Source organism: Vidua macroura, chromosome Z (genome assembly GCF_024509145.1).
Source record: "Vidua macroura isolate BioBank_ID:100142 chromosome Z, ASM2450914v1, whole genome shotgun sequence".
Taxonomy (NCBI): domain Eukaryota; kingdom Metazoa; phylum Chordata; class Aves; order Passeriformes; family Viduidae; genus Vidua; species Vidua macroura.
In genome coordinates this window covers 16707600-16726411 of record NC_071611.1, presented here as the reverse complement: position 1 = coordinate 16726411, position 18812 = coordinate 16707600, and the positions used below count along the sequence as shown (strand labels likewise).

General features: G+C 41.2%; 1 protein-coding gene across 2 annotated transcripts; it reads left to right on the top strand.

Moving 5' to 3' along the window:
• Positions 1-1127: 1127 nt before the first annotated feature.
• On the top strand, positions 1128-16963 carry ACER2 (alkaline ceramidase 2). 2 transcript variants are annotated; one of them, XM_054004223.1, is made up of 6 exons: positions 1128-1235; positions 7058-7172; positions 8031-8172; positions 11822-11959; positions 15764-15901; positions 16589-16963. In XM_054004223.1, the coding sequence occupies exons 1-6, from the start codon at positions 1128-1130 to the stop codon at positions 16773-16775; spliced, it is 828 nt and encodes a 275-aa protein (XP_053860198.1). In that variant the 3' UTR covers positions 16776-16963. The 2 variants fall into 2 exon arrangements, with proteins under 2 accessions (XP_053860198.1, XP_053860200.1); XM_054004225.1 differs by lacking the exon at positions 1128-1235 and adding an exon at positions 5401-5421.
• The last annotated feature ends 1849 nt before the right edge of the window (positions 16964-18812 follow it).

Genomic DNA, 18812 nt, shown 5'->3' with positions numbered 1-18812 from the left:
CGGGCAGTTGGCTCCCGCCAGGGGCAGGCCCGGGCCTGTCCCTGCTTCCTCGAGGGGCCGCTCGCCAGGGAGAGAGTGCCTTAGGAACGGCCAGTGGAACAGCACGCAGGCGCTCCGGGGCTGTGAGCACCGACGTCTGTGAAAAGAAGCGCCATCAATACGCGACGCGCCGGCTTTCAGGGGAAGGCGCGTTGTTTGCGCGGTATGAGCGGCTCCCGCCGGGATGGGCTTCCCGGTTCCCTGCCGGCGTTGTGTCCAGCACTTTCTGCGCACGGGGGCAGGGGCGTGCGGGGAGCGGCCGCTCCTTTCCATCACACGGTTGGAACTGACACTGTGTCTTTTGTCCATTTCTGGCCTCCGCAGCACGAAAGAGACAAGGAGCTACTGGGGGGCCACAAGGATGATGATGATCGGGGGTCTGGATCTTCTCTCTTACGCAGAGAGACGCTGGGAGCTGGACTGTTTGGTCTGGAGAAGAGAAAACTGAGAGGGGATCTCATCAATACATAGAAAAATCTCAAAGGTGTGTGCCAAGAGGATGGCGCCAGACAAATTTCAGTGGTGCCCGGTGGCACAGCATAATGTCCCTAAACTAAAACACAGGAAGTTTCCCCTTAACATGAAGAATTACTTTACACTGAGGGTGGCAGAGCACTGGAACAGCTGATTGTGGAGGATGCGGAGTCTCCCTCTCTCGAGACACTCAAAACCCACCTGGACGTGTACCTGTGTCACCTGCTTTAGGTGACCCTGCCTTGGCAGAGAGGTTGGACTGGATCATCTCCAGAGGTCCATTCCACACATAACAATTCTGTGATTCTGTGCGAGATATCTCTAAGCGTACAAGGGAGGCGGTCATGCTGCCCACGCCTGTGGAGCAGCTGGCTTAAAGCCGCCGGGGAGCGGAGAATTGGCGCTCCCACCGCCTGGCGCTTCTGTGGGAAGTGCCTTCGTGATGGGCTCGGGAAACCCAAGCGCTACGGGGCCCCGCTACCTCTGCTCGTGGAAGGCCGGCCCACGGCCGCCCCGCCTTTTGCGCGGGCCGCGGAGGAGAGGCGGGGGCGGCAGCGCGGTCACCGCCCCGCAGCGCCGCCGGGCGGGGCTGGAGCGGCGGCTCGGCGGGCGCGATGGGCGCGCTGCTGTGGTGGGACCCGCTGCGGGCCGGCAGCTCGGAGGTGGACTGGTGTGAGGACAACTACACCATCGTGCCTGCCATCGCCGAGTTCTACAATACGGTGGGTGGCGGTGGCGGTGCTCGGCAGAGCGGGAGCGGCGGCCGCCTCGGCGCCGAGGGGCTACGGGTGGACGAGCGGGCGGCGGCGGGCAGGTCCCGCTGCAGCCCGGGGGGCTCCTGCTGCCTGCCAGCTCCGTCTCCAGCGGGGTTTTCGTGGAATTGTAGCATGCCCTTTTATGGCTGTCGACTTCTTTTTCTTCTCCGGCCTCTGGCATGCCTAAAATTAAGGAATTTTTACCTAGTTTTTCAGGTATAAAACGGGAAGGTTTACTACTCCCCATACTACGATCGGTAAGTAGTGTGTAGCAGGCCCTGTCTTTGTCGAGACTTGTGATGGCCAAGCATCAAATTTTTGGTGCTAGATTGCCCTGGTCTAGTACCCATTTGCACAAACAGGTGTCAACGCCTTGATGGGCATGCACGGCAGTGATGGGTCAAGATTAAAAAGTACCCTGGTGTTTGGAGGCGAGGTTTTTCTGGTTTCTCCCAGACATGTTTGGCTCCAAGAAGGCAAAGCTTTCATGGAGAGTTTGCGTTTAGGTTGCAGGATGAAGTAAGGCGTGTACTTTTGGAAGAGGAGGAGATAGGTGTTTAAGAAAGCAACTGAAGTATGGAGGAGAGGGAAGAGGAATAATGTAATTGTTGCTTCCTTCCAGTTAGTCATGGTTTACCCCTGCATTCTCTTGCACCTTTCCAATACCTCTCAGCAGCTGGAGAGAACTTACAAAAACAGCCACAGCAGCAGAGCCAGACTGCCCTGTATGACGTACCTTGGAAAGGGAGTAATGCTCTGACATCCTGTTGATGTAAAGAATGGCAGAGACAGATCCACTAAAATAAGATAATCCATTGGGCTTTTGGGTAGTTTGCCCTTCTATGAAAATCACCTGTCCAGGAGCAAACCTGCAAATGCTCTGTTTTATGGTCTACAGGAGGTGGTTTGTGCACAAATAAGGAGCTGGAGCTTCTGCTTTGTCTCTTATACTTTAGAGTGGGCAGGTTTTTTTGTTTTTATTTTTTTTTTTGTTTTTTTTGTTTTGTTTTTTTTTTTTTTTTTTGTTTTTGTTTTTGTTTTTGTTTTTTTTTTTTTTTTTTTTTTTTTGTTTTGTTTTGTTTTGTTTTTGTTTTTGTTTTTTTCCCAAATTCCATCCTTGTCTGTGTTTCCCTTTCAAGCCATGCTTCTTTGACTGCCAACATGTAGTGGAAGAAGAAGTAAGTGCTTCCTTGGCTGGAGTTTATATCAAGGGAGGTTCTGCACATACAGAGCAATTAATTCCGTGGTGCACTGTTATACATTGCTAACTTGTTTTCTTCTTGTACTTAGCTGCCAAAGTCCTAAAGATGGTGGCTGGTCCATGCCACTGAAGAATTTTGAGAGTGTGTGAGGGAAACTGTCAGCTGTTTTTGTGTCTGATGTCACTGTGCAAGAACCAAAAACAAAGGGAGGAAAAGGTCAGGATAAACAAGTTATCGAAGACAGCAAATGTGTTTTGTAGCCAGCTATGCAGGGGGATGGGTATCCTTCTACTGTATGTGCTGGTTCAGTCTGGGGTAGAGTGAATTTTCCTTATAGGCTGTGGTGTTATATTTGCGCTGCTACAATAGGCACTGGTGTGGAGGGATGTTTTGTGCTGGAAACAGTGTTGGTAACTTAGGCATGTTTTAATTACTTCTGAGCAGACCTTATGCAGACCTTTTCTTCTCACCTCACCCAACTACCAAGTAGGCTGGGGTGCAGAAAGCTTTCGGAAGGGACATAGCTAGGACAGCTGATTCCAGCTGACTCAGTGGATTTCCCAGGCCATATGGCATCATGGTCAGCATGTAGAGCTGGAAGAAGGAGAAGGAAGCAGTTTGGGCCTTTAGGGTGGTGGCATTTGTCTTCTCAAGTCAATGTTATGTGTGATGGGACCCTGCTTTCCTGGGATTGGAGAACACCTGCCTATCCATGAGAAGTGCTGAATTAATTCCTTATTTCACTTTGCTTGTGTGAAGAGGTTATGTTTTCTCTATTGGACTGTTCTTATCTAAACCCCTCAAGTTTTCTCACATTTACCCTTCTGATTTTCTCCACCATCCTGCTCTGAAGGGAGCGAGCAAGCAGCTGGACAGTGCATAGTTGCTGGTTGGGATTAAATCACAGCACTGTACTGAGCTGATTAGCGGTGGTATAGAAGCTGCATTTGTGTCCAGATCAATAACTGAGGCTTCAGATAGGTGGACAGACATAGAAGAAAGTTTGCCCCAAAGCCTGCTGTGTTGTGGCAACTGTGTACAAATCAGTAAGCTGTATGCTGAAAGGGGAGGAGAAGAAAAGGCAGTGTTGAGGGTAGCCATGTTTAGGTTCTCTTCAGTAATACCAAGTCATTGTTAGGGCTTGAATTCTCTGTTAGCAATTTCTGAAAATTAAAACAGTGAGTTGCAGTGGATTGATGCGATTATGCAATTGTGCCCTCAAAAAACCAGATGCTCACAGGACAATTATGAAGTTTTGGCCCTACTCTATAAAGTACCTTAGCTGGCATCTAAATTATATTCCTTCTAGGGGGAGTTTGTTCTGACTGATTCAAACTCCCTCAAAGTTCCAGGAAGCACTCTTCAGCAGACCTGAATCTGGCATCTGGGTCATTAAGCTTTAGATTAAAGCCTTGCTAATCCGCATTTTAAAATGCTATGGCTGAGCTCAGAGTTGTGGTTGAAGTCTCACGCAATATTCATGTAAGCACAAAACTGGAGCAGCTTATCTGAAATGTATTCTGGTGGGACTTAAACAGAAAACAAAAAGCATTCAACAGAATTAAATCTGTTAGGAGGTTTTGTATAAATTGATCAAACTAATTTTTTAAAACATACACGACTAGACTTAACATGATTTTTGTCTAGCTAAAGTGATTCAGGTCTTACACTTTTTCAGTACAGAGGCCACAAAACACTCCATAGCTCAAATTGAAGGAATAATTATAAAACAATGTATTTTTTCTTTTTTTTCCTTCTGAAATGAATAAAGTAATGTGTTCTGATGCAGTGTACCCTACTCCACCCCACAACAAATGCCTCCAAATGATCAAAACAATTTTCTCTGTGAAGAGGTATTTACAAAATAAAAGATACTGCTTATATTTTAAATAAGCAGCAATACCTGAAAACAGTATTTTTTTCCTGTTAGCTGGGAAAGTCAGTATCTAGCAATTCAATATGTTGCATTTAGTTGTGCTTGTAATTTCCATTTACTAAGGGAATTGCCAGGGTTTTATTCTTCTTTTGCTCCCTAGTGGCATGGAAATAAAAATTTTAAAAAGTTATAAGGTAGTCTTAAGAGTGTGAGAGAATACTTGTACTCTCCCTACAGCATCCTTTTTTTACCACAGAAGAGTGGTATGAATGTCATGTTTAGGTACCAGGAGGATATATACTTGCTGATGTTACTGGGAGATACTTTAGTCCAGTTTTGCTTTCTGATCAGAAAGACATGGTGCAGTAGATTTTTTTGTAGTTGTTGAATGCTGCAGCTGCTCTCTGGGAGATGTAATCAATAGTGATGAATACATGAGCTTTGATAGGACTGCAGGAAACGTCTATGTCAAGACAGTGGCCAGATGTGAGTGAAGTTGCATGGTCATGATCTAAGCAAGCCCATTCTCTCTGTCCTATAGGCCTATGTTCTGAATATCTATAATATAATTAATTAGTTGAAAATTAAAACTAAAGGTCCAGAATTGTACAATGCCAAAATAATGGACTGTTACTGAAGGGCTTCTTGCCTATTTTCCAGAACTGTAATATTTAATCATTGCCTTTTGCAGATGCCAAAGGAAATCTTCTGTACTCCTGATGTGAATTTTGCACTTATTGTAATTATCAAAGTATTTGAATTGTACATTACCAAATCATGGAGGCCAGTTATGTATTAATATAAAAAATGCACATGCAATGTACTTTCTGAAGCCATACTTTAATATTTTGTAGTACTACAATTATTTCAGCTTCTGAGATGTTAGGAGATCCTCCTGATGACCACTGTGAAGAGTACAAGTCATGCTCAGGCTCCAGTTTGCAAGAGATTTCTTGCATTTGCAGGCGGGACCTTAGCATGAGTGGGAGTTCATTCCCAGAGGAACACTACAATAGCACAGAACTGCTCTCTTGTTTGCTAATAACTTGTATAAATCTACATTGCTACAGCTGTGGTAAGTAGATCTAGTGTGTCCTTCATCACCTTGTTCCTAGGTGGAATAAGGACTTCCTAGCCAAATTTTGTTAGACTGTATTTGCCTGTTCTGATTTTCTTCATTGGTCAGTTTCATCGGTAGAGATGGAAAAGTTTACTTCCAAACCACTTAGTTTATAACCACTTATTTTCACCCCTTGACACTTCCCTTTGGCCTAACTGTGTCTAAAAGCCTAAAATGCATAGAGCACTCCCAGGTCCCCAGAGGACTTGTTCCTATTCCATTATCCCTGCTGTCACTGTATATGCTTCCTACCTGCTTTGGAGTGAAGAAAGTCTTCTTGTTCTGTATATGTACCAGCACATCATGCACTGGGATCCTTGTCCATGACTGTATTCCCAACTTTGCTGACAGTCTCTGCAGCATGGAGACTGGGTGGGGTTTTTTGTGTATTAAAGTTGCTCAGATGAACCTGTTTTGTTGACTGTTGTTTTACATGAGTTAAAACTTGATCTGCCTGTTAAAATCTGTTCTCAGACTGTGTTAAGAAGTTGACAACAGCTGAATGAAAAAATTCCTATATTATTCCTGAATTATTTCTCCACTAAATTTCCATTATTGTCGGCACAAGTTTGTAACCTGTGAAGAGGCGATCTGTCCCAAAGGAATGTTCTTGACCCAGAATTATTTTCTACATCAGCTTCAGAGTTTTGTTGGGGGTGATTTTATCTTGTGTTTGGGATCAGCAGGCAAACATGAGAAAGCTGAGGCTGGAGATTTCCTCCTGTCCTTTGGCCCATTGTGAAGCAGCAATAGAGTCTTTTCATAACTGCTCAGTTACTGTGCCATGGCTGGCCCTCAGCACTGGCAGCTCCTGGGAAGAACCAAGTCATTGCTACTACAATCACAGTTCCTGCTAATTGATAGTAAAGTGTTTTCAGTATTTACAGACTCATGCTTTAGACTGTTTGTAAGCAAGAAAAAACAGAAAACATGTCTTCATTCAGATCGTGCATATAAAATTTAAAAAAATTAGATCACCACTAGCAGTGGTCCTAATTATAGCCTTTCCACCTTCCTGTAACTAGTTTTCAATCATGTTCTGTAGTGGAGAACCAAGGGAAAAAATTGAAGTGTAAAAGGACTTAAAGCTCCAGGCTTACTTTACCCTGTACAAAAAGGGTTCTAACTCTTAGCCTAGTGTTGTATTTCACATCTTCCAGACAATAACTATTGCTTAATAAATTGATTTACACAAGGTTTGTCTAGCTCTGCCTAGTGTCAGTACTTCTAGTGTTTTTTCCATGCTAGGCTTGATAGTCATTGAAAGGACAGGTCACTGGTCCTCAATTGCTTGATCTTATACACTTTCTGAATTGCCACAGTCTTGAACTTTAAAACTCCTTTGGGAATTGAATTGTGACTAGCCACATTTTACATTGCTGAAAGTTTTTATGCTGTTACTAATTTAATGATATTAAACAAAACAAGTCGATGCTTTTGCAAAAACAGCTCAGCATAGGCAGAAATAGGGGGTCATAATTTGTTGAACTGGGGCTTCACTGAATGACAAAATATTATTATAGAAAGCCTGTGGATATTTAAGATCTGTTTATTTTCTGTCTTTGTGAGACTGTTTGTTTTTTTTTCCTAGATAAGCAACATCTTGTTTTTCATTTTACCACCCATATGTATGTGCTTGTTCCGTCAATACGCAATCTGCTTCAACAGTGGAATATATTTAATATGGATTCTATTAGTCGTGGTTGGTAAGTTGATTATTCTGTATTTGCCAGCTCATGTGTGGACTGAGAGAGGACATCAGTTTTTCCTGCTTGTACTTTACTGTTTTTTAAAACAAAGCAATCCTGACATCTACAGAAGAATTTGCTTGTATTTGCTTAAAGCTAAAGCAGCCATAATTTCTGGAGGGAAAATGCCTTTTGCAAACTGAGGTTGGTGGGAAATTTGACCATAGTTCTGTTCCTTTCCAATCCTTCCTTGCATACCTTTTTTTTTCCTCGTGTTTGGGTTTACTCTACAGCTATGCTGACCCTTATTGCTTAAATAAGAGCTGAAGTGCCAGTGCAGCTTAGGAGAGGAATAGGGTTTATACTGAGAAGGCCCAGAGATGTAGATGTGAGATTCTGAAGTTTGTTCATTCCTGGAGGCACTTCAAGGGGACAATCAGAGCCCTCTGGAGTAGTGTGACACTTTCCACCTGTAAATCTGGATCACGGAGTAGTCATCTGATGCTGCTTTTTCTCTTTTCTTACCCATTCTTGTGCTATTGAGAAAATTCTGAAGCAGCATTTGGCATTTATTTCTTAATTGGTTTTGCTTTATACTTTTCCACCTGGTATTTCTTCAGGCACATCTTTTCTAGTAGGAGCTGACATTTTTAGCTGCTACTTTTGTAATCTACTTTTGTAATGTACTTCTCTTCATGACTAGGGAGAGTATGATGACTTGATTGCCTCTTAGTAAAGTTGGTGTTTTTTATCACCTTTTCTAGACCACTTCCTGTAGCTACCATTTCCTGTGAAGTTTTGAGCATGAACAGAATGTTTCAGTCTATTACGGTACTGCAGCCATTGCTAATACTGTCTCTTGGTTCATTCTTCCAGGAATTGGATCTGTTTATTTTCATGCTACCCTCAGTTTCTTGGGCCAGATGCTGGATGAGCTGGCTATTCTCTGGGTTCTGATGTGTGCTCTTGCCATGTGGTTCCCTAGGAGATACCTGCCCAGAGTTTTTAGAAATGACAGGTAATCATACAATGATACATGTACACTTTCATGTTTTCTGAAACTTCTTGTGCTCCCCGAGTCAGCAGTTGCTGGTAGTGGGATTTTTGTCCTGTAACTTCAGGTGATTAGATGAGATGTTCTTGTTGATTCTAGGGAGACTTCTATGATGAGTAGTTTATATAACTTACAGCTAATGTAGAAGAAGCCATATTTCACTCTTCCTTTTGTATATCCTGAAGGCTATATACAAGTGAACCTATGGAAGTCAGCTGAATGTTCATGTAAATTTTTATAACAGCGGTTAAGGATGGTGTTTAGGTATTCAAAGCCTAAGTGTTTCTTTAGAAACCTATTGTTGTAAAGGGATTTTTTTCTTTTTCTTGCAGGTTTAAAAAGAAATACTTTATAGCCAGTTTAAACCATTTGGTTGTGGTTTGCCCTCCCCAACAAAAACATTATGTTATTCTTTTATGCAGTAAAGAAGTTGAGGTAATGGAGAGGCTTGAATTGCTGCATCAGTGTTGTTCTCTCTGAAGATTGCTAATACTTTTGCCCTCTTACACTGTTACTCTCTGCAGGACTTTTTTGGGTTTGTTTGTTTGTTTATTGGGGGTTTTGTTTGGTTGGTTGGTTTATTCTTGGCAATATGCCAGATTAGAAATTGCTAATGCATGGAGTGAAGTTTGGTGCCTAGACTGACTATACCTCAAAATAGCTTGCACTGAGTAGAGTGTACCTATAATTACTGTATACAGCGTGTGTGCGTGGCCCAATTCTCTTCAACATCATCATAAATGACTTGGACTTTGACACAAGACTGGAAGGAATACTAACTAAGTTTGATGACCACACTAAATTGGGAGGAGCTGTTAAATCCCTTGAGGGCAGAGAGGCCTCCACAAGTGAGAGCAATCACCAATCAGGTGAAGTTCAACAAGGGAAAGTGCTGGATTCTGAAATGGAGCAACCCTGGATGTATGGACAGACTGGGAATGAGTTGCTGTAAGCAGTGCCATGAAAAGGGACCTAGGGGTCCTGGTTGATGGCAAGTTGAACATGAGTCAGCAGTGCCCTGGCAGCCAGGAGCGTCAGCCCTGCCTTGGGGGGCATCAGCATCACCAGCCGGGCAAGGGAGAGAATTGTCCTGCTCTGCTCTGAGCTGTGGCAGCCTCACCTCGAGTGCTGGGGGCAGTTCTGGGCATTGCAATATATGAAAGACATTAAACTCTTAGAGAGCATCCAAAGGAGGGTAACGAGGATGGTGAATGACCTTGAAGGGAAGCTGTATGAGAAGTGGCTGAGGTCACTTGGTTCATTCAGTTTGGTGAAGACGAGATTGAGAGGAGACCTCATTGTAGTCTTCAATACCCTAAGGAGGGGAAGAGAAGGGGCAGGAGCCAGTCTCTTTTCTGTAGTCACCAGTGACAGCACCTGAGGGAATGGCCTGAAGCTGAGTCGGGGGACGTTTAGGTTGGATATCAGGATAAGGTTTTTCACTCCAGAGGGTGGTTGGGCACTGGAACAGTTCCCCGGGGAAGTGGTCACAGCACCAGCCTGACAGTTCAAGAAGCGTTTGAGCAGTGCTCTCAGGCACATGGTGTGACTCTTGGGGATGGTGTTGTGCAGGGCTAGGAATTGCAGGTGTTGATCCTGCTGGGTCCCTTCCAACTCAGTTATATGATTCTACGTGGTTTAATGGCTTTGTTGCATTGGTGTAAATTTAGTACTTTTGCTTATTACAGTATAGTGTTATTACAGAACATTGTCAATTTAAGAAGCTTTACTGGTGTCTTTGTTTATGGTGTGACTCTTAGATGTTCCATTCAAGTGAAGAATTCAGAGTCCTAAATTTATGTGTAATTTATGTAAACTCTGTAAATGAGCTCCCAGATGCCTAGAGGTTACATTTTGTCAATTAGTGTCTTCTGATACTGCAGGGTAGGTTCATAGTATGGAGCAGGATGTTAAACAATTGGTTTATAAAGGAATAACAACACTTTTGGGGTGAAATACTGTTTCTGTTTAACTTTCTGTTAAAACTGTAAATACTGAGATGAAAGATCCTATCTTATCATACTTCCACTTATCAGAGAATGTGTCAAAACAGTTACTTTTTAGGGAAGGTCTTGATTCCTTTATGAAGTATGCAGACACTCTGGGCAACAAACCTGTGCTAGTTTGAAGGCAAACCAGCAGAAGGAATTAACTCCACACAAACATGTTGCGAAGGATTCCAAGTAAGAATTAAAATTTAATAGGAAAAATTTGCAATAAAGGCAATAGTACAGGAACACTGGCTTAAACTGACAAAATCAGAATACAACCCTGTTGGTCAGGGTGGTGGCAGCTGTCCCATTGGAGTAAGGGATGTGGTCTTGTCAAAGCGCTGATCCTGTAGAAAGGTCTGGTCCTTCTTTGGAGGTCCAGTGGTGATTATTGAGAGCTCTTGTCCTCTGGGAGTCCAGTGGTGATATTGTGGTGTCCCAAGTGCCAGATTATACACAGGTAGAAATGTTAGGTACCTCCCCCCACCGTGTAGACATCTCACAGTGGGATGATGTAATTCTGTGACTCATTCTGGGGAGTCCTTGATGGCCCATGAGTGGAGATGGCCCTGCTTTAGGCTGAGTGTGCATTGGGCAGCTATTGCAAATAACTGATCATTAACAGCTCATCAGAATGTGCTGTAGGTGGTGATAAAATGCATACCTTACACTGTAACCCAAGACAAAGCCCTAACCTAGAAGAGATTTGATTAATATTTTTAAGTTTTTTGCTTTGCCTAACTAATCCTCTAGTATTATGCCTATCATGTGCTCACAGCTGTACTGTTCACTTTCATCATCCTCATCACACTTTGAATTTTCAATGCTGAAAATGTTATTATCTATCATGACCAATTAGTGATGTTATTCATTAATATTATTAAGACATTCATGTCAGATCAGAACTTCCTACATAAGTAACTTGTTGCTTTCCAGCAGAAAGAAAAACTTTAAAGCAAAAAGCAAATGAAATGAGCCTAGGTGAAGGTCGTGACACTTGTAGCCATGGAATGCTACCGTACAAATATATTGAGACCCTACTTCAAGCATAGAAGGCCATCCTTGGACAACAATTTTAAAAAGCTATGGGCCAGTAGTTAAAAGGCAGCGTGGTGATCCTCTTCCTCAGCCATAGAGTGGATGTGAGTTGTTTGAAGTGCAGACTTGGAGTTTAAACAGTTAACATATATTTAATTTAAAAGTTGTCAGGCTGTCTACATAGGGCACAGTAGTGATTTCTTATTTGCTAAGAGTATACCAAATCTTGGTCTTATAAAAAAGTGTGGGAATTTCTCACCTACTGTTGAATTTGATTAAGGAAATGTTCCAACTTAGCATGTAGGTTTCAGTATCTTTGAAGGCTCTAAAGAGATAAAGGAAAGTTAAGCATACTGTAACATAGCTGTAGAAGTTGAGGCATTAACAGTAAGAAAATACCCTAAAAATCCATATCAAGAGCTTGAAGAATGATGAGACAGAATGTTTTTGAAGACATACAGTGCTGTGTGCAGAGGTAGACCTAGATTTTGTTACATTTTTAAAATAATGTTGAAATTTCTGGGTTTAGTAATTAAAAGTTTTGAATTTAAAGATGTTTTTCTGCCCGTATAAACTCTACTCAGGAGTCGGTTTAAAGCTGCTGTGGGTGTCTTGTCTGGAGTTACCACCTGCCTGGCCTTCATTAAGCCTGCCATTAACAACATCTCGCTAATGACGCTGGGAGTTCCCTGCACAGCTTTGCTCATTGCTGAGTTGAAGAGGTAAGTACAATTCTCCAGAATGCAGGCAGTGTTGCCTTCTCAGATCCTTAGGCACCATGAGATGATACATTATATCCGGCTTCAGAGCATGTGACAGCAGATCAGAAATGCTTCTGCCACAAGCAAGAGCAAATCTAGTATATATTTTCTTGGCAGTTCAGACATTTTTTTGACAAGGATTTCTTTTCCCTAGGACTTTTTAGTAGGTCAGATATTTTCTGTGTTCTTGCAACATACCTCTTGCTGCAACCTGATTTAACTTCAATTTGTTTATTTATCGTGAAATTAGGGCCCGGGTTTCACTTCATGGACAGCATTTTTTGCTGTATAGTGTGCATAAGGGTGAGGTGATGGCATGGTTGCAGTCTGGATGCTAGTGGGAGCAAGGCCCAAGCCCATGTGGAAGATGTTCCAACTCCCAAAGTTGTACTGTGAGTCTTGCATGACTTTGTCATCTGATATGAATAATATGATGGAGTCAGAGTGACAAAGATAAGGTTAATCACTACATTTTGGAGGATAGGTGTCAGTCAAGGCTGTAAAAATCATAAAGCCAGAATGCAAATAGAGAACAACCTGAAACTGATTTCCACATTTTAGAGAGTTGTTCTGTTATAGTGATACCAGCAGCTGTCCAGAGGTTTTTTTTTCCATCTCTTCACCCACAGCAAAAAGGATCAGAGCATTTGACCTTGTCTTTTTTAACCTCTTCTCTATTGTCTGAGAAAGATTTTACAACTTAGGCTTTCTCTTATATGTTGCATATGTCCATCAAAACGAGTTGGAACAAAATGTCTTCATTCTAATTGCATCTGTTAGAATAGAGACCTTTCTGTTTGCTACATTACCCTGATCTGCCACTGCTATACAATGGAAGCCTCTCCAAACAATGTTTTCTAAAGGTGTTCTTGAGTCTTTTCTCGTTAGGCATCCTTCTGTGTATTTCTGTGGTCAAAGATACTTGGAAACAGCACGCAAGTTAGTTGGTGACAAGGTCAGTAGTGGAACAATATTGGTGGTGTCTCATTTTGATGACGGCACGAAGGAACTGCTGACCAGGGCAGAGGGACATCTGGTTGTGACATGGGATAATCTGTGAACTCTCTGTCAGTTCCGTATCAGTTTTCCAGGCATGAGCTCCTGAGAAACTTGAAAGGACAAATCCTGGTTTGGGACAGGTTTGGGAGGAAATCCAGCATCACAAAGTCACCTCAGGACAGAAATATATTACTAAAATGTCTGGAGTTTCCTGGTCATGTTTTTTTAAGGAGAAAATTAAGGACACAGATAGACCTTCTTTTAGACCTTAACTGGTGAATAAAAGAGACCAGAAGTGATGTAGGGCCTTCTCTGGCTGTCCATTGGGATGGTTTAAATACCACTGATATTTGTAGATGAATTTGTAAGTGCAAATGGTTTAAAAGCAAAAAAAAAAAGCTTTTATTTTAAGCTATGCTGATCCTTTTGAAATTTAAAGGGTTACATTCTTGTAAACTGAGAGGTAAAGATTCAGTCATCTCATCCCCTTTTGCAGGAGGAAAATTAGAAAAATAGCAAACCTTTTAAGTAATGTTTAGATTATTCTTTGGTGCCATAGCCAGGAGGGGATTTCACATCCAAGTGTGGCAGGCTGCAGTGGAAATGTTTCTGTGAAACAGATACTTGAGGAAGAAAAGTTGCTTCTGTTCCATGCTGAAGTTTCTGATATTTTAGACCAAAACCCCTTGTTGTTATTCCTATTCTAGGCTGTATCAATTTTGTACGTAATTCTGGAGAATCAAACCATTGTGTTTTCAAACAAAAATTTTCTGCTTTATGTTTGTCTTTGATGACGAGATAATATTGTCACAAAAGAGCATTAAGTTCATAGATGTGGACCTGGTAAGGTAGAGTGTATGTCTGGGAAGTATTGTGGGTAGGAGGCGATCAAAAGAGCAAAAGGTAGTCAAGTGTCCTTGAAAGACAAAGAAATTGTTAAACTTCATTGTCATTTCTGTCACAAAAAATTCCTTCCTGTGTTTCTTAAAAGAAAAAGCTCTACTAGAAGATGGTATCAGTGGAAAGGTGGATGTGTATCCTTTGATTTGCCTAGTCCAAGCCATTGAGATTATAATGTCATCAAATTAGTAGCTATTTAGGGAGATAACTTCCTCCATGTGCAGATAGATGCTAGATTATTGTTGCTCAGCTGACTTCTGAGCTTTGAGTAGTGAAGGTTTACCTTAGTTTCTGGTCTTACCATTATTATTTGATTCTTCTATTAGAAATCTGACTAAGGGGGGAGCTTTGCTTCATTATTGCATGTTCCTTTATTCACTTGCTTAAAACGTTAAGCTAGTTAAAAGTTTAAAATATTCCTTAGGATTTAAAGGGAGATATTGGTGTAAAATTCAATCAATCAACATTGCACTGGTTTGAAGAAAAGCTAGAATGCTTTTTTGGGGGTTTCAAGACATCAGAAGACAATGCTGCTGGAAGTGTGTATATAAGTGTCCCTTAAATAGCAAATTATTGGAGCTCACAAGTGTTTGCAGAAGTGCTGACATTTGAATAACTGTGTTTTGTTAAACAGAGAACATTGTGCATTATGTAGATGAAAGGGGAAATGGAAGTGCAAGATTTGTGGGATCATTATCTTTCAGAATAGAGTAGGATCGGATCAGGGCAGCATGAATGTGTGTTTTAGACCCTCAGCTAACAAGTCCTATTTTAGTTCTTATCAGTGTCCATGTCTGTTGAGAAAAAAAAGAAAGGCTACATGTCCAGGTGGTATTTGCATTATGTCTCTTCATTGTAGTACAGTGGCTTTGCAGTCTCCTGCTTCCTCAGCAAGCATGTCCTCACCTCATCTGAAGCACAGTTACTGCAGAAACTGAAGACTCCATGATGGGTGATCTCAGAAAACCCAGGAGTATTACAGAGATCAGCAGGCTGTGCTTTTCTCATTGTGATCTTTCTGCCTTAAAGTAGTCCTTTGCAGAACACTCTACAACATAGTCTTAAGTTTATAAAAGTAATTTGCAGTATGTGATGGTGGTACTGAGCAAACCTGTCTTTACAGTCTGTACCATTGCTATGGCTGATCTTGTACTGGGTAAGTAAGCCTTCAGTTTTCCTTTGCAGCCTTGAATTCTTTGAACCATGCAGGTTAATTGCCTTTTCCATTTGGAATTTAGATAGTCAGATCCTGACTAAAAGACCTTAAGTTTGAGGCCAAACCTCTTATCTTAAATGGGATTCAGTTGCATGTGTTTATCTCCTTCAGATATGTCCAGGAAACCCTAATTTTCTCAATACGCACACCCTTTCCTTTGTCAGAACACACAAGTGTTCCATCTCAATAGTCTAGTTTTATCTGTCAGATAAACAAAACTGATTCATGTGCCCTGCTTAGGTACATGGTTTAGTGCTTTTAGGAAGAGTAGTACCTCTCACTGAGGAATTTAAATGCCGTAGCATTAACAGAAGTCTTTATACAGTAACAAATATGAGCAAATCTGAGCATTTGCTGTATGGCTGGTTGTTAATGAACGGCATGTGTGACTAATCACTAGTTACACCCCTTCCTAGGTATAGGAATAGTTTGACGTTTGCCCACCATTGGTACACTGGTATTTAAGACATTACCCAAAGCACAGGGTACTTTTTACTGATAAAAAGTTTTGTTTTGCTTTCTCAGTCTGCCTTGCCTCAGAGCCATACTGTAAGTGAAGTTAATCTTTTAAGTACGTCTGTGGTGGAGTAATTTTAATGATGCATGTCTGGCATTGTTTTATAACTATTTATTTATGTTTTTCTCCTTAGGTGTGAAAACCTGCGTGTATACAAACTGGGTCTCTTTTCAGGTCTTTGGTGGATGCTAGCACTTTTCTGCTGGATCAGTGACAAAGTGTTTTGTGAGATCTGGTCCTCATTTAACTTTCCCTATTTGCACTGTGTATGGTAAGTGTTGTGTATAAAGTCCAGAGTTTGATTCAAATGTGATCCATTCTCACCACATTACCCTTCTGTGCAGCTTGGTGGCTATTTCTGGTTAGTTCTAGACAGAATATAGAAGCCCAGATCAAGTCTTGTGCTATTCAGGCTGGCAGATTTAGGCCTGATCGTATTCTTAATGGCCACTAGGTTCATTAATTATAACTGAATTCCTTGCCCTACTGGTCACTAAAAACCACAGCTGTGACTATGAAAACTTAAACTGCCATTGATAATGATGGTAATCCTCATGATGAATGAAGATTAGTGATTAATTAATGATGGTGAAGTGGAGAAACAGTAAAAGGCTTTGATGCCTTTTCTCTTTTACCACCCAGCAAATCATGGTTACTTACTTGAGCTGCCATATCTCACCATTTCTGCACAAATCTGGCAGGTGCAGAGAAGCCAAAAAGCTGGAGCCTATTTAGACCAGGGATAAACTACAGTTTTGTAGTTTTCCTTTACAAATATTCTTTGCCTCCATGCAAAGGACAGACAGCAATCTTATGGGGAGCTTGTGAGAAGATGGTGAAGGACAGACTGATTTTAAAGTATGGTGGTACAGTTGATGCTTTATTGAATTTATGTTACTGATTCTTTTTTCTTCCCTTTTTTTTTTTCCTATCTTGGTGTATGGGTGGCTATTCTCAGGCACATTTTGATTTGCCTTGCGGCTTATCTAGGATGTGTCTGCTTTGCTTACTTTGATGCTGCCTCTGAGATCCCTGAGCAGGGCCCTGTCATAAAGTTCTGGCCCAGTGAAAGGTGGGCATTCATTGGAGTTCCCTATGTCACCCTTCTCTGCGCACACAAAAAAACATCTGTGAAGATTACATGAACTTGGAAGCCATGGAATGGGGATGGATTTTCAACTTATATTCCATCACAGACAATATTTACATAATGATAAATGACTAGTGTTGTATTTTCCTTTCTTCCTAAGACAGGCAGCACTTCAAGTTTCATAGGAAGAGGAGGGAAGTGTGTTCATTCCTCTCTGAAGAAGAGAGAGGAAGCAAGAACATGGGGGCCACTTGAACACTAAAGTAACCAAATGGCTTCTTTGTTTTTTGCACTGTGTTTTTGATGTAGCATTTCTCTTGATAAAAGCTCTTTACAAATACCAGGGTCAAGGAATGATCTTTTTGTAGTAGGTCACCTTTGGTGCTTGATCACTTCTTTTGTAACTTTCTTTGCAAAAGAAGGCAGTCCAAGATGCCTACATGCCATCCTGTGTCCTTCTTAGCTCTGATTTTGCTGTGCTTACACATGGCCACAAGAGTGTGCTCGAAGCCCATGCTATTCCCAGCCTGGTTTGGCACTCAGGCTGTGCATCACTTTGGATCACAGAATACATGGTTGCTTCCCCAAGTACAACAGGAGATGAGTGTTTGCAGCTGGATTACTCTGTAAGTGCAATTAGGCAGTGTAAATGCAGAGGGAGCTGACAGAAGTTTCTAAAACTAGGTAGGAGTTTGAGGATTTTATTCTATTTCCACTGTCCTGTGAATACTTGTATGCTGTGTATTTCCTTGCAGAAATGTCACAGAATCCCTCTCTACCTCTTGAGACATGTTTGGTATTGAAGTGCTCACAGAAGTGTGAACATTGCCTTCAGTAAGATCTCAGGTCAGCATTGATTGACAGTGTGATTAAACTATAAAAACTCATAGATGCCTAGCTGCACATCTAATTTGAGAGCTGACTTCGCACCAATGCATTGCAAGTGATCTCAAAAATAGTCCAGAGCTCTACTGGTTATACTTAGGAAAAAAGTAGTTAACTACTTAAAAACCTAGCTGAAGACCTAGATTTCAGTGAGCAGTGAGATGTAATATTGAGTCTTGCATTCTTGCAAAATATTCTGATTTTCTGTGTTTTTTCAGTCCATTTTGTAAAGATAAGGGATGTCTAGGTCCATTTAGTTTTAAGGTTACTGGTGTTGAGGTTCAGGAATGGCTATAGTTCTTGCAAGCAATTAATAGCCTGTTTGAAAAAATGGTGCAAAGTTAGGCATGTTTTTCAAGTATGAGCAATTAATTGTAGCTGCTAATAGCTGCAGTTTTGGAGAAAAAAGGGTCTACTCACATTCCTCAGAACTCTAAGCAGGCTAAGGCTTTGAATATACACTTTTATTAATAAGTGTTATTTATTTCCTTTTTTAGTATTAGACCGTGAAATATGATTTTGTCTTTTGTTTACATGTCTTATGTTGTTTTTTATCAATGCAGAAATGTACTCTATCCTGTATCATCTTTATGAAAGTTGCTTTTAGCAAGAACTTTGGGCTGAATTATTTTTCAAGAATTTTGAAACCTTTAAAACTTCTGTATTAAAATTTATGCTTAGAAAGCAAGAAGTAAGGTGTATGCTGATACTCTTGAAGCACGTTGTTAGAGGGAGATATGACTTTTTCATGAAATCCTTCAAAATAGCTGAGTAGACTACTGTCACATGACTGCCAAATCATAAAAGCAGCATAAAACCTTTCCAATGGAACAGTACATATTTATACTACTTGCTAGTTTTTGAAGCATCTTTTTTTTGACACACATTGATACAATTTTTGTATGAAACCTGTTTATAAAAATGTACGTAGTGATGTTTGCTACTCTTTGAAACACAGCTATTTTTTCCTTTTCTTTCCTCTCCCCCGATTATGAAATGCTCAGCTTCAAACACTTCTCAGGTATTAAAAGTTCTATTATTAGATTCTTATACAAATAGAATGCTGGCTGGAACCCAGCTAAGTTTTCTGATGCCTAACATGGCCCTACTTTAAGTAAGACTTTTTGATGGTGTTAGCTAAATTATTATGTTATGGTAAGTGAGTTATTTTCAGTATTGCTTGGGAATCTAATAACTGCATACATAG

Excerpts from the sequence above, each read along its gene's own strand:
- ACER2 (XM_054004223.1), top strand. The coding sequence starts at position 1,128 with ATGGGCGCGCTGCTGTGGTGGGACCCGCTGCGGGCCGGCAGCTCGGAG. Across the intron at positions 1,236-7,057 it reads TCGCCGAGTTCTACAATACG|ATAAGCAACATCTTGTTTTT; the intron begins GTGGGTGGCGGT and ends TTTTTTTCCTAG. Across the intron at positions 15,902-16,588 it reads CCCTATTTGCACTGTGTATG|GCACATTTTGATTTGCCTTG; the intron begins GTAAGTGTTGTG and ends GGCTATTCTCAG.